At 39.0% G+C, this 16,030-nt stretch overlaps 2 protein-coding genes across 3 annotated transcripts in view; both read right to left on the bottom strand.

The window, feature by feature from the left end:
• On the bottom strand, positions 1–975 carry LOC136846880 (uncharacterized). The gene has a single exon (XM_067118131.1). The coding sequence runs from the start codon at positions 973–975 to the stop codon at positions 1–3; it is 975 nt and encodes a 324-aa protein (XP_066974232.1).
• A 4,250-nt stretch (positions 976–5,225) lies between these two features.
• The window catches only part of Nprl3 (GATOR complex protein Nprl3), a 104,602-nt gene continuing 93,797 nt past the window's right edge, over positions 5,226–16,030 (bottom strand). For both annotated transcript variants that reach the window (XM_067118361.1, XM_067118362.1), the window contains 6 exons: positions 11,736–11,833; positions 11,434–11,563; positions 10,923–11,268; positions 10,563–10,725; positions 10,152–10,333; positions 5,226–9,320 (listed from right to left, as the gene is read on the bottom strand). In XM_067118361.1, coding sequence (XP_066974462.1) covers positions 10,171–10,333; positions 10,563–10,725; positions 10,923–11,268; positions 11,434–11,563; positions 11,736–11,833 — 900 coding nt within the window. In that variant the 3' untranslated portion in view covers positions 5,226–9,320; positions 10,152–10,170. The remainder of the gene's footprint in view (positions 9,321–10,151; positions 10,334–10,562; positions 10,726–10,922; positions 11,269–11,433; positions 11,564–11,735; positions 11,834–16,030) is intronic.

Genomic DNA, 16,030 nt, shown 5'->3' with positions numbered 1-16,030 from the left:
TCATTCTGTAATGGAAGCAGCTGAATTAACTGGGCAGAGCATGAATTTTACTCGTTCACACAGTTTATGACATAAGGATAACCATCTTGGGCGCGTAGTTTGCCTCTTAGGGCATACTGGTGCCTCTGGCTGAGGTGATTTGGTTGCTGAAGGTGCAGGCGGTTGGGTGTGCGAGATGACGGGAATGTGGGTGCTGTTGGTGGGTGCGATGTGTCTCCTGTTTCTTAGTGACAGCCGTCCACTGCCATCCAATTTGATTCTGTACTGTCGGTGGGGGAGGGAGTCCACCACCAACCCTGTACGATCCCATTCCTTTGTTGCTTGATTTTGCACTCTTACACGGGCCCCTACCTCCAAGGGTTTGAGTGTTCTGGTGGCATGATTGGCAATGATTTTCTCTCTATTGGTGGCCATTTGAAGTTTACGCCTACGCAATACCTGTTGCCAGAGCCTATCTACCAGGTAATGTTGCTTTGCCATAGGAACTCCATCTCGTAACTGCCCCCCAGTCGCCAACTGTGCAGGGGACTTGTTGATGTTGCAGATGGGCGTGTTCAGGTATTGCGGCATTGCAAGGGAGGCCTTGTTGCAGTCCAGGCTACCACCATCCCCTGTGTTTGCCCTGATGATCCTTTTCGCGGTTTTTACAGCTGCTTCCGCCCTACCATTTGATTGCGGGAAATATGCTGATGAGAAGCGCACCTTGACCCCCCATCTCCTGAAGAAGGCGGACATTTCTTCGCTTATCAAGTTGGTGCCTCCATCCGTGGATACTTCCTCTGGGACCCCCCATCTCATGAAGTAGCCTCTTAGCACCGACATTAATCTCTGTGAAGTAGCACTACTGGGGAAACGGGCTATTTCCAGCCATCCCGTGAGTCTATTGGCGTACGCCATGTACATGCGCCCCTCAGGCTGAAACATATCCACAACCGTGCACTGGAAGGGGTATTCTGGGGGCGGTGTGATGACCATCATTTCCTCAGGTAGATATTTGATGGTGAATCTGTATTGAAGGGTCTTCTCTTTTAGCCTGAACAACCTGGGGTTGTCTATGTCTGCCAGGGCTCTGTCCCCCAGGAGCTTGACTAGGGGTCGGTGGTCAGTAATAAGGATGAGGTTGGGGCATCCTAGCAGAAGCAGCCTAGCCTTCCTTAGGCACCACACCACAGCAGGGCCTCCCCTTCTACTGCAGCATACCCGGCCTCGGCAGGGGACAGGTGTCTACTTCCGCAGAGGGTGATTCTCCACCCATCTCTAAAGCAGAATGGCATATCAGCGGCTGTACAGCTGCAATACTGCTGGAGGATGACGAATCCTATGCCTTCCCTGCTCCAGTCTGTAAGGGCAACCGTGGGGCGGGACTTATCGTAGTATGCCAGGCCGTCCCTGGCCAGCTTGCAGATGGTGTCCTGAGCACTCCTGAATTTCTCCTGCAGACACTTGTCCCAGAAGATGTGTTTGCCCATCTGCTTCTTCTTCAAGAGGTCCCTGAATGGTTCCATGATGGGGGCAGCCGCAAGGAATGGCGCCAGCTGATTAACAAAGCCGAACCACGACCTGATGTCGGTGATTGTGGGCTTGGGCGGCATAGGAAACTTCCGAATGGCTGCAAGGCTGTCGTCGGTCGGTTTGTAGCTCTCCCAACCCAAAAAGAACCCAATGAATTCTACCTCTCTCCTGCAGAAGTTGAATTTTTCGGGCTTAAGTGTGATGCCCTTTGCCGCACACGTTGCCAAGAAGTCGTATGTGTGCCAGAAGGCTTCTTCAACCCCACTGTCATGAAGAAGTGTGTCATCTATGCACTTATACTTCTGGGGTATGTCCTTGATGGCGTCGTCGAATTGCCTCGTGTAGGCATCCGATGCAGAGCAGTGGCCCATGGGGGTCCTACGATACTGGAAGCGGCCCCAGGGTGTGAAGAACGTCGTCAGGCGGCGGCTCTCCTCGTCGAGTTCCACCTGGTGTAATCTTAAGTGTCAGCTGTTGTTTTGTAGGAGTGTTGGGGGATGCCAGATACCATGTCGAAGGGCACTGGAGTGTGATGTGTCTCCCTTCTGTAGGAGGCATTCAGGCGTTGGTAGTCCACTGTGCGTTGTGCGCACCATTCCGTCGCTTCTCCTGGGGGGACTTCTTGGATGACGCCCTTCTGCATGTCTTCTTCAAGCTGGGCCTTCACCTCGGCTTCCCAATGCTTGGGAACTGTTGCGGGAGTATGGCATGCGTATGGCACGGCGTTCGGTATCAGATGGATGTGGTGGGGCTCCCCACCATCACTGGTAATGGTTCCCTGGTCGTATTGAATGTCGTCGACGAGAAGTGTTGGAGTACTGTAACCATTGCTCCAAGCGTGGGACGTTCTCTTCGATGGGTGGTAACGGAACTGACGACGGTCTTGGTGGTGGGGTTGTGTCGGTAGACGCACTCGCCGATATTGGACTTGGAAGATGGTGTGGAAAGTCATTTGGGACAAGTCCGAGGTCTTTACATGCAGCAAGAGAGAGATAAAGCGACTTGGCCGATTTGACGAAATAAATCTCTTGTACACTTGTGCGATTCCTGAAGGAGATCAGAAAGACTGCTGTTCCCAGGCACTCCAGCTGTAAGTTGGCAACATTTCTTAAGCCAGCATGACGCTGCAGCAGCGCAGGCCTTACGTTGAAAAACGACAGGATCTCCATGCCTGCAACACACACTTGAGCCCCTGTATCAGCGACAGCACTCATGTTCATGAACCTGGGCCCCTCTCTCCCCGCCACCCTGACCAGGACAGTTGGTTGCGAGGGGTGATGCGTTGCAGCGATGATTGCCCGTCACCACCGGTGGTGGGGTTCGACGGTGCCTTCCTGCTTCTGCAGCATTTCTTGACATGCCCGGTCTTCTGGTAGTTATGGCAAATGAGCGACCTTGCCGGGCATGCGTTTCTTTCAGGGGTATGACTACCTCCACAGTTCCCGCACATGCGCCTAACGGTGATGGGGTCCCACGGTGGCTGGCTCCTCCTGCCGTGTGCAGCAGCCGTCTTGGGGATAGCAGCTGCGCTACTTTCAAACTCTACTGGTGCAATTTCTGTACCTTGCTGCCTACCGCTGGCGTCTTGCTTGGCAGTCTCGAACGCGCAACACATTGCCCATAGGACATCGACACTCGCAAATGACTCATATGATTGAAATAATTGTCTTTTTAACACTTGATCCCCTAATCCCACTATAAGTTTCTTCAACAACATATACTCTGAAAGATTGAAATTACAATTGGGGCACTGAAACTCGCAGTCTGTGGCTTTTTGAGAGCTACGCAAGAAAAAGTCACTGACACTTTCGTTATGGCCTTGCGTCATGCTGAAAAACTCTGATCACTGAACTGCTTGGTTTGACGCACGAAGGACGAGTTTGGAGACAGCACCCAGTGCTTCCTCAGTCAAAAGGGCGCTCCAGGTTGTTGCGCTGTACCTGGCATCAAGGGCACGCTGCAGTGCCGGTGTGCAATACAGTCTCACGTGGTGGACCGTTTCGTCGGCCGGCACCTTGCAAAGTCGAAGCCAACATTCCATTGACCTTCGCCACGATCGAAATGTGGCCGTCGACATCTCCATTTCACATTTCCCGGGGGCTGCAGACGTTGGCACCCTAGACGGGGATCCACGTGTTCCAGATAGGGCAGCGTTGGCGATACCAGTTTGGAGGGCCTCAAGAGTACGTTGCTGTTGCGCCAGCCATAGTTGCATACATGCGGCATTATGAGGAGCCGGCGAATAGGAGCCTCTAAGGCCAGTAGGCCTTCGGGCAGCTACTGTAGGTCTTCTTGGGTGGGCATTCTGCTTCACATGTGTGACCATAGGTAACTCACTGCGCCATGTAGGATGTTAGATGCTTAGGACTGTAATGAAACCCTGGTGTCCAGTGATGCATGTATTGTAGAGTAATGCTTACTACAAGAGCGCCAGTTGCATACTGAGTACTGACTCGGTTGGAGGGAGAAGCCAACCTCCCTCTGGCGGGAAAAACCGGTTTCGTTCTCTTCTACAATCTTACAAAATGTAAACAGCAGTTTTCAAGTATGTTCAAAATAGGACATTCTGCTTCAGTTTATAAGGTACTATATTTATTTGTCAATCACAAAAAAGTTAAACGAGACCACTACATCGCATCTTGAGACTCAAAGCTCCTGAGAAGGATTTGTTCATAGATAAGAACTGGAAATTGGAGCAAAGCAAAGTTAGAGAAGCTGGACAGCTAGGTGGTAACAGACTGAAAGGAACATATGACAGTACTATAATATACAGCATGTAATGCCATGGAAATTCAGAAGGATGGGACAAAGAACCTTTACTACCATCTGTGGTTGCCTCACAAGGTACACTGCAAGTGTACAGGGTACAAGAAGGAAGACTCAAGAGGCCAACCCCATTCAAATATGGGACTAAAGTCAGATCAAAATAATGATTGTTGATCATGTTATCGTTCACTTTCTCAAAAATATGTTGGCTGGCCCTGTTCAAGCCTTTGACTGAATATGTTAGATTGTTCACAATTTACAAAGCTCAACACTGGCTTGACTTAACCAGTTCAAAGTACAGTACCACAAAAGATACATGAAGGGGATGGCCACAGAAAATCTCATCAAGAGTAGTTCTTATTTCCATGTAAAGCTTGAAACTTTTCTTTCAGTTAACTAAAATAATAACTATATAATTTGGGCACTAAAAGCAGGTGATGCATTTACCGAAAAAGGCAGGATGCAAAGCAGCTAACAGTAAAGAATCTCTGCTAAGAACTTCTAGTGATGTTTATGGTGGAATGGCAATTATATTGACTTTTTACCCATAGTACATGTATCCATTATTGTCTCTGCTTTTACTATTTCTCACATTCTTACCACCTATTGAAGCTACCAAAGCCGTTGGCACTCTTTGGGGTGGTCAAGGTAAGCTTAAAGAAAGCCATAATCTACTACCTGGTCCTCATATATTCATAGTATTTTTGTTAACTTTGACAGTTTCTCTTATGACCTAATATACTGGATACTGTTTTGTGCATAGTAAAGTTTCAATACATTGTCAGCATTCTTATCCTGTCCTTATAATTATCATTATATTTTATAATTTGCCTTGGCTTTTGTATTACATCCTTCATGTTTTATTTGTATATTAATATCTATCAAGAGGTACTCTTACTCTGTTTATTAGCATGTGATTTTTCTGAAAGGGCAAAAAACACCATTAGTTCTGAATCCATCTTTATTTTCTTTGTGTTGACTATAATATTTCCTTTTTTATATAAAAATATCATTGCTAAAGCTAGCAAATTCAATACACCAAAAAGTTATTCTTATGCTTAACAGGTTAATCTATATCATATACAAAACATTTACAGACCTGAGCAGTGTTAAACTTTTGGCATTTTGGGGGAAGATTTATAAAGAAAATGACCAACTTCCTAATAAACTTTCTTATATTACCTATCACAGTTTTTACGTCTGTAAGCAAAACAAACATAATCCCTAACAATAATTATATCTTGCATCTAATTTTCTGATGCGGTAAAATACAAAATAATGAGCTTTGATAAACACTGGTTGGAAGCAGACATGGAATAATTAGACGAAATTAAATACAGCAATAAAATTGATGTTATTTATTCAAAGGGAAAGCTGTGACTTGGATATACCACCCATCTTCCTCTCTTCTTTGCTGTTATTATCACAAAGTAGCTGAACCAATCAAGGGTGTAATCGCATGGCTGCCCAGAAGGATATGTACTTATATAATGGGGTAAAAAGAATGAGACAAAATAAAGAAGTTGGACAGCTAGCTTTGAGATACAAAGGAATGCATTTACAGTCAAGGAGAGGATGCATTGAAGCTGACAGTAAGGATTCTCTGCCAAGAATTTTTAGTACCACCTACAGTGGTCCATGTACAGCACACTACAGATGATACCCCCTTATGTAGTGCTACTGATCCAACCCCCTTATGTAGTGCTAGTGATCCAAAACATTTAATGTTTACAAAAGGAATATTATTATAAAATGATGAAAAGGGAGGTGAAACCACATCATCAAAATGATAATTTGGTAATCTTCAGTAAAATACTTGTGCATACAGCCATTGCTTACAAGTGCAAACTTTTTATTATTAACAAATCTATGTTCCTAAAGGTTATGCTAAAATTATAAAAAAGCAAACCAACAATAATTTCCTAGTTTTCTATCAAAACACAAATGTCTCCTCTACTTTCAAGGATTACTGAGTAATGTACATTAAAATAATGTAGCAAAACAATTTGTGAACTGCAACATTTTGTGGAAGAAACTGTACACAGAAATTATTTTTTTTTTTTTTTATAAAATTCTGAATATATATATATTTTTTCTACCAAGATTCAAGATAGGCTGTACAATCACTGTTTTCTAACACTGGGCCTGACATTTCTCTAAAAAGATTTTGTAACTGGAACCATTTTTCATTTTTCAAATACTAAAACTATTAATGAAAACAGTAGTTTAATCAAACTACTGTACAGAGTTAAATCTTAATTCTCACAATGGTGACCTAAAAAGGCCTGTGGATCATGCCACGATTCCTACACTCAATCTTCACAAACAGCTAACATTTCCACGACAGTTTTAAGATAATGCTGGTAAATAGTGCTGGTAAATAAAATTATTTCTGACTTGTATATAAAATGCAATATTTGACCAAGTATTACTGCTTAAAAAGTACTTCACAAAGCAGAACAAACTCTTCCTAGACATAACTCACAAAATTATAATAAGAAAATTTTAAAATATTTCTGCAAATTGATTCACAATAATTTTAATGGAAACAAGATGGGGTGATTTTGAGCAGTGGTTTTCACACAAAAGTAGGAAAACCATGCATATGGCTCATAAACATACAGAGTTTTTACAACATAAAGGAAATATGTAATAAATATTTAAACCAGACAACAAACCCTTTGTCATCACTGCATTTATAACAAACAATGCTTTTGGGGCAAACTATAACTTTTCCTATCTTCATTTCAGGAACAAAAAATTTTTGATGACCTGAATTTGAAATATTTTTCCTCTGAATTGGGATTTCAGTGTAAAAATTTTTCCCTTTTAAACAGCACTATACAAACTGTCACTATAATACAAAATAAACATTAAACTAATATTACTCTGTACCACTGGTTACATAAAAAAAACCTAGAAAATATGACTCACAAGTATTAATGAATCAGTTAAATGACAATGATGCCAAGGGCAGGATTAATCTTTGTATAAGCTTCCCAGCATGTGTATGATATTTCTTGCCACCTCTATTAAAACTTTATGTATCTTCATATTGCACTCACACATTCATAAATGTATAAGGATTAAGACATTAAACCTAAATTCTATTTACAAATAAAAGTAATCAAATACCAATGGAAAATTCTTCACTAGTAATTACACAAACTATCCTCAGAGCAATTTGGCATTGTTTACAATAATACTATACTGCAGTACAAAAACTGTCTGACTAGCTCTATAGCATGAACAAACTTGCCTGTTTTAACTTTTCACTGAAAACTGCATACATAACAGCATGTAAGATATATACAGTGCAAAGCCTATCCTAGCACCTATGAGGAATTACACATGCTGTGGTATGCAGTAGTCAATGGATATGTCAAAGAACAATCTTCTAATACAACTCATTAACTGCAAAGACATGCAGATTGTACTATTGTTACCATTTGATAGTTTAACCAGACAAGTAGACATGGTGAATAACATTCTACAGTCCACTGGTATACTCAACAATCTATCTATTTCATTTAGAATGCAAATGTTTCACAACCTGCAAATTAACATTTGAAAGGAACATGTATCTATCTCCTGTTTCTGAAATGCAAAATCACAATAATATTGTTATAATAATTGTGGATATTCACTATTAAGGCAGACATTATCAAAAGTTGTATCAATAACCCGAAATGGGTTTTGCAAGAAAATTAATCTATCCCTCCAAAAATTTGGGAAAATGTAATTATGAAAACAGCAAAATGAGAAAGAGGTTATGCTTATATAATTTCTTTGATTTTGGTTTAATATAAAAAAAAACCACAACTTATGTACTCTCCTAAGTGACACCTTGGAGTAATATAAAACAAACATTCTTTCCTCTTCCTTGAAAGTTCTTTCTACACATTTTCTATATATATATATAATGCACAAACAAACATACACTTTGTATTCCAGATGCAACCTTAAAAGGATGATAATTTCATAAAAGCAAACCATCAACAGTATCCTAATCCCACGAATTCTTGCTCTCTCTCAATGACTAATGTTTCCTTAACTCATGATACCACCTTCCTCTCAGCTGTGATATATTGTAAAGAACAGCAGAAAAAACACAAAATGATTCCAGCAAAGTGAAGGAGTGTTATATATAATATGGGTATATAAAAACCTTTAAGAAGTACAGTAAACCCCCCGTATTCGCGTTCTCATGGTTCGCGGACTCACGCATTCGCAGGTTTCTCTGTGGAACATATCTAGCCATCATTTGCGGAAAATTCGCTGTATTTTTCACTGAGAAATATTCACTAATTACTGTATTTTCATCTAATTTTCATGAATAAATGCACTTTTTGTGATAAAACTATTAAAATACTCAGGGATAAGCATTTTTACAAGGTTTTTCTTGGTTTAAGCTATCAAAATTGGCAGTTCTAAGTGTTTTTAGAGGGGTTTTAAGCATTCGCGGATTTGACCTATTCGCGGGGGTGTGTGGGACGCATCCCCCGCGAATATGGGGGGTTCACTGTATACAATATAAAAAAATTATCTGCTTAATCAAATTGTACATAACTGTCCTTATTAAGAGAACAAAGTACAATATTAAGTAATACAGTAAAGAAGTACTGTAACGAGTTTGCAATATATCATAGTTTCATTAAGTATTTAAATCTGTATTTACTCATATATGTCAAAATACCCGACATGTAATCAAATTATATTAGTATTATTATTACACTGTTTAACCAGACCAATGACTGAAAATATTTACCTTTTCAGTAACCAGAAAATGCTACCACAGACTGACGTATAAAAAATGTCTGTCTATATGCTGTTAAATAAAAGATTTTGTTTCATTTAAATTATAAATGTAAACACAAATACCTAAAATATATTACTAGAACTGAAAGTTTAAATTTGTCTTCAAACCTTTGTACTATCCTCTTATAGATGTCAGTACTTTACTGAGGTACATAAATCTTATTGCGCTGCTCTTTTGTAGCTGGTATACATTTTATCATGATTGCTGGTAATACCTCTAGAACCTACGAAAAAAGAAAACAGACATAAAATATGTATAAAAACAGACATATAATATGTGCAAAAACATGAACGTAGAATATCTATATCATTCAGCAGAGTACATATGCCACAGGTGCTATCAGAATCAGTTAGTCTGAACATTTGAAGAAGTGTTTAATCAAACCTGGAGCAAAAACGAGCAAAACAACCGCAACAATCTTAATCTGCCAAGTAAGTGGTGAATTGGTGGGGATGGAAAAGTTGCTTTGAAACAAAGCAAAACCTTCCAACATTTCAAGTTCTTTTACCTTCGGGAAATAGCTACCATCAGTTATGTTAAAAACCAGTTATATTTCTTCTCTGAAATCTATTAGTAAGTTATCTGGAAAGGATCCTTATTTATTTCAGCAAAGCATGAAACTCAATATCAAGGCCATTTTTGGCAAAAGTAACTTCAATGTACACAAACTAAGGGACAATAATATGATGCTTGGATCCTCAAGCTGCTACAGTTTTCCAGTGTTACACACTAATGCAGTCCCAAGATGTTAAGAAACCAATTTCAAAACAAGATTCTGATTCACTATATTTTGTGCCAAAATGAGCATCATTTCAGATTTTGAGTGATACCGTTATATGGTTTATATTAAGTATTTTTTAACCCATCCATAGTTGAAGAGAAAGTACTCCTCACACTCCTTAGCCCAGCCCTTTGACAAAACCTTTACTTGCTATTCTCAAAGACAGATGATTTTCAAGATGGTCTGATTTTCACACAGAGAAAATTAACACCATTCTACAACATAAAACCTGAGCATAAAAATTTATCAAAAAATAAATAAAAACTTAAATACCTTTTCATATCATCCAAGGTCATATGGTCTGATCTGTGAGGTTCAACGATTCATCAGGATGCTGGCAAGTATAAAGAACCTGACGAAATTTGTCAATGATTTGTAAAAGTTGTGATCTTCGAAGATTGACTCTGTACATCATTTCCTCTAGATGGTGTTTACCACGGAAAAACATGCACAACCTGTTCAAAAGAAAACTGTTTTCAACATTTCTAATAGAAATGCAATTAATACTCAATATTCAACATAAAATTTTGTACTGTTTTGAACTAAAAACCTTTAACCACTAAGAAATTTCCAGGACCCAACCTTCATCATACTGTAAAATCAACAAATTCATGCTGACTATTAAGCTGATATTATCAAAAAAAGCAAAAAGCATAAAGAGTCCTTACAAGCACTTGACCTTACTTTGAAAAAAGTTTAAGATCTTCTGGATTTTGGGCTGCCTCCACTTTCATGACCATCTCCTTCTCTGTTACAGAAAGGAAGGTGTCTAACTGACGGCGAACAGAATCATCTGGGATGGTGCTTATACTTACGCCTGGGCTAGGACTTCGTTCATCACTGCAGACTGCAATTTCAGTATTAAAAAATTTATAAAATGCTTAGAAATACTGTCATCACAAACAAATTTTCAGCAAAAGTATTTTCTACATCAAGATACATTAAAATCAACACCATCAAAATCTAAAAGGAAATCTTGCAAATAAAAAAAAAGAAAAGAACTGCAATTAAAAATCATGATCAATGAGTAAACAATCACTGTACCTGAACCAAGGTCACTCTCCGATGCTGGCTGACTCAACTGGGCTACAGCATGGTGGAGAGCATCACGAGTTGTATCGTTATGATGATGTATGTGTGGGTGTGGGGCAAGTGAAGGTGGGTCATGGGTAAGTGGTGGAGGTTCATGGACTGTTGGTGTAGGAATACTTGTGCTTGCAGGAGAGCTTGTTCCATGACTACCTAACTGTCCTGTTCCACCAAAATCTCGTCCACTTGATCTGGTTATTCCTCCATCCAGGGTGATCGGTGGAGCCAAGTAAATATAAGTATGAAGTTGCTGGAGCAAACCATGTCTTAAGAGCCACAAAACTTGCTGCACTTGTTCCTGCTGTGAGAATGGAAATTCCCCATCATAAATACAGTATTGGTTAAATTTGATCAATTTTCTTACAAAACAGCAGTATATGACCTTGGAGTCATAAATATAACCCAAACAATACAAATCTCATATCAACCACATGTGTAGTTTAAGATTATTAAACATTTATTGTACCTGGTGCTGAGCAAAGTTCATTGGATGGCACTTGTCACTCAATGAACTTGGTAGAGAGAATTCTGCCAGAGCTCTATGAAGTGATGACCCTGGGAACTGTTCGCTGAATCGCTCTGTTAATGGGCTGTTTCTATGAATAAGAGACACAAAAGTTAGTCTTTCCCCTCTTTATAGCACTTGAATTGCCTTTGAAGTCACATTAGGATAAAGTGATTATATAGCTGAAATACAGACACCAAATACAGAATAATCATCTATCCTTTTCTCTCATGCAATTAAATAAGCAGCAAATGTATACTTACATAGCTGTAGGAGCATTTGGTGCCAAAACATACACATTAGTATTGCACAATGGATATATAACTGTAGCTTTACCCCAATAAACCAGGTGACCAGCAAGCTGAAATTACATTGCATTTTTTAATAAAAACCCCATTCTTTTAATACATCTTGTTAAATTTCCCTATAGCATAAAGACAGCTAAATAAAAAAAAACCTTTGCATCAGTAGTTGAAAATTATTTACACTATGTATTTGTGACAATTATTTCAAAACCTTTGAAACATCTTACTCCGCTTCTCATCGTAGATTAGGAGCTTCATTAGTTTGCAAATTCTACTTTCATTTTACAGAAAAAGACAAACACTCCTTCAAACAAGGAAATCTACGACCTCTAAGGAACAATAATCTTCTTCCATTTCTCACTGTTCATGATTGTTCACAGCCAGGGGCGGGCACAGACTTTCAGAAGGGCAGGAGCTCAAGTGGAAAAAAGGGCACTCTCTTAGTTTTTTAGAATGAAATCTGCCATGTTTTATGTGCTACAGTTATATAATAATATATGATATATATAAAAAGAAGAAATGTTGTAAAGATATGATCCAAACAAATTATTATTTCTGACAAAACGGGCACCTTAGCTATGAAGAAATGGGGAAGGGGCTCAAGCACCCAAGTGCCCCCTCCCTTGGCTTTGTAGAAGTACAGTATACGTGGCATATGGTGATTTGAAAGTTATAAGTTTTGTAAAAACTTACATGCAACTAACTTATACAAACATGAAAATGTGCTTGAGAAAAAAATGACATTTTAATAATAAAATAAAGTTTTATATATACTTACCAAATAATTACATAGCTATTAGTTTCTACTTTAGCGGCAGCTCAAAATTTAAAAATCGCAGTAGCTCTCTTTTGTTTTGGGTGTAGATTGTTCCCCCCCAACGTTTTGAGAAGAATAGGTACAACACAGCTAAAGAGATCAATTCATTTACACGCTCTGTCCACTGAGAGGGGAAGAGGGAGGGCTCCAATTATGTAATTATTTGGTAAGTATATATAAAACTTTATTTTATTATAAAAATGTAATTTTCATACAAGCAACTTACAAAAAATTACATCGCTGAATCCCACACTGATAGGAGGTGGGATCATGAACATAAACAGTGCCACCCAAAAACCCTCATAGATGGAGGAGAGTTTGAAACAGAAAGGTTAGCTAGCATCGTGATATGCTTGTTGAGGGAGCTACAGCAGGTGGATTCTGCCTCTGGTTGGAGCTCCCTCGACCTGTAGCAGCATGGTGGTAGAGCCAAGGGTTACCTCTACTTTAGTGGAGACTTTGCAACGTAGGGAGCGAACCGCAGGTTGCCAAAGCTAACAATCCCAATATATATATATATATATATATATATATATATATATATATATATATATATATATATATATATATATATATATATATATATATATATATATATATATATACAGTAAACCCCTGTATTCACAGGGGATGCATACTGCACTCCCCATATTCGCGGGGGATGCATACCACACCCCCCTGTGAATAGCTAAAATCCGCAAACACTTAAAACCACCCTAAAAACACTTAGAACTGCCTACTTTGATAGTTTAAACACAAGAAAAACCCTCTAATAATGCTTATACCTGAGTATTTTAATAGTTTTATCACAAAAAGTGCATTTAGTCATGAAAATGACATGAAAATACAATAATTGGTGAATATTTCTCAGTGAAAAATACCGCGAATGGGTGAATTTTCCGGGAATAATGGGTAGATACGTTCCACAGAGATATCCATGAATACGCGAGTCCGCGAATCATGAGAATGCAAATACGGGGGTTTACTGTATATGTATGTATGTGTATATATATACTGTATATATATATATATATATATATATATATATATATATATATATATATATATATATATATATATATATATTATATATATATATATATACATACAGTAAACCCCGTCTTTCGGCCTCACTATTCTCGGACTTACGTATTCGCAGATTTCTCTGTGGAATGTATCTACCTATTATTCGCAGAAAATCTGCCCATTTGCGGTATTTTTCACTGAGAAATATTCACTAATTACTGTATTTTCATATAATTTTCATGACTAAATGCACTTTATATGATAAAACTATCAAAATACTCAGGTATAAGCATTTTTAGAGGGGTTTTTTTGCATTTAAACTATCATAATACAGGCAGTCCCTGGTTTACGATGGGTCCGGCTTACGACGTTCCGAGGTTACGACGCTTTTCAAATATATTCATCAGAAATTATTTCCCGGTTTACGACGCATGTTCCGGGGTTACGACGCGTCGTACGCCGATCCGACGGAAGAAATATGGCTCCAAAACGGCAGAATAATCATAATTTGGAGGTTTTTTTTGATGAAAAACTCAATAAAAATGCAGTTTACATCATTTTCAATGCACCCAAAGCATTAAAAGTAAGGTTTTCTTATGATTTTTGACGATTTTCGACAATTTTATTTTTCGGTTTACGACGATTTTCGGTTTATGATGCGGCGTAAAAACGGAACCCCTGTCATAAACCATTATTTGCAGAAAATTCATCCATTCGCTGTTTTTTTCACCGAGAAATATTCACTAATTGCTGTATTTTCATATAATTTTCAAGACTAAATGCACTTTTTGTGATAAAACTATTAAAATACTCAGGTATAAGCATTTTTAGAGTTTTTTTTTGTGATTACACTATCAAAATCAGCAGTTCTAAATGTTTTTAAAGGGGTTTTAAGTATTTGTGGATTTTAGCTATTTGTGGGGGGGGGGGGTTGCAGTATGCATCCCCCACGAATACAGGGGGTTTACTGTATGTATGTATATATATATATATATATATATATATATATATATATATATATATATATATATATATATATATATATATATATATATATATATATATATATCATATATATATATATATATATGTCAGCCCTTGCCCTGGGTGCAGTACCAGTGAAATGACCAAAAAATAACCTATACCAATTTAAAAAATATTCCACTGAAAAAACTTTAAAAACAATGACTGTTAGGCACTCACAACACAGAGTCACCAGACTTCCCAAGGGCAGATGACAATCCTTATCAAGGAGAGCGGATAACCAGCTGTGGAAAAAGGGTTAACTTACCACATTTTTCGTACACAGCCTCTATATCGCGGAGAGAGAGAGATTCCGCTTGAATGCCAACGAAGTGGCAACCGCCCTCATTTCATGGGCCTTTACTTTGCTTAAAGGGAGGGAATTCTCCTGGATCCTTGAATGAGATTCTAAAATCACCCTCCTCAAAAAGAAGGATAATGCGTTCTTGGATAAAGGACGTCCAAGATTCTTAACAGAAAACCAGATATTCTGTGAGGAACCTCTAATACTATTAGTTCTCTCCAAGTAACACTTCAGTGCTCTAACTGGGCAGAGAACTTTCTCCTGATCCGATGGACCCAGGATTTCTGTCAAGCTCTTGACTATAAAGGAATGTGGACAGGGATTAGCAGGATCCTTGTTCTTAGCTAAGAACCCCAATATCAGAGAGCACACTGCATGTCCTTGCAAAAATCCTACCCTCTTATCCAGGGCATGTAATTCACTGACTCTCTTCGCTGTGGCAAGGGCCATTAAAAATAGAGTCTCCCTTGTAAAATCTCTAGGAGAAGAGGAGTCTAGGGGCTCGAAAGGAGGGCCCAAGAGCCATTTAAGGACCACATCCAAATTCCAAGTGAGAGTAGAAGATTTCTTGTTTTGAAGTGTTAAAAGATTTGATCACATTGCTAATATCTTGATTCAAAGACAGGTCTAATTCCCTATGCTTGAAGACAGAATTCAGCATAGCTCTGCAACCTTTTATAGTGGATGTAACCAGTCCCTTGGAAGATTTCAAATACAGGAGAAAATCAGCCATTTGGGTTAGAGTTGTCTTGGAAGAAGAGATACTATTCTCTCGACACCAGCCTTGGAAAACTGCCCACTTGGGTTGGTAGACCAGAGCAGAAGATCGGCGCCTACATCCTGCAATTGCTTCTGAAGCCTTACTTGAAAATCCTTTCACTCTGACAAGCTCCCAGACAGTCTGAAGCCTGTCAAAGCTAGAGTGGACAACCCTTGGTGAAATCGGTGAAAATGAGGTTGTTTGAGCAGATTTCTCTTCTGATGTAACAGCCTCAGAAAATCTATAAGAGGAGCCAGAAGATCCAGGAACCATTCCTTGTGTGGCCAAAAGGGAGTCACTAGGGTCATCAATATGCTGATGTG

Source organism: Macrobrachium rosenbergii, chromosome 16 (assembly GCF_040412425.1).
Source record: "Macrobrachium rosenbergii isolate ZJJX-2024 chromosome 16, ASM4041242v1, whole genome shotgun sequence".
NCBI classification, from domain to species: domain Eukaryota; kingdom Metazoa; phylum Arthropoda; class Malacostraca; order Decapoda; family Palaemonidae; genus Macrobrachium; species Macrobrachium rosenbergii.
This window is presented reverse-complemented; position numbering and strand designations above follow the sequence as displayed.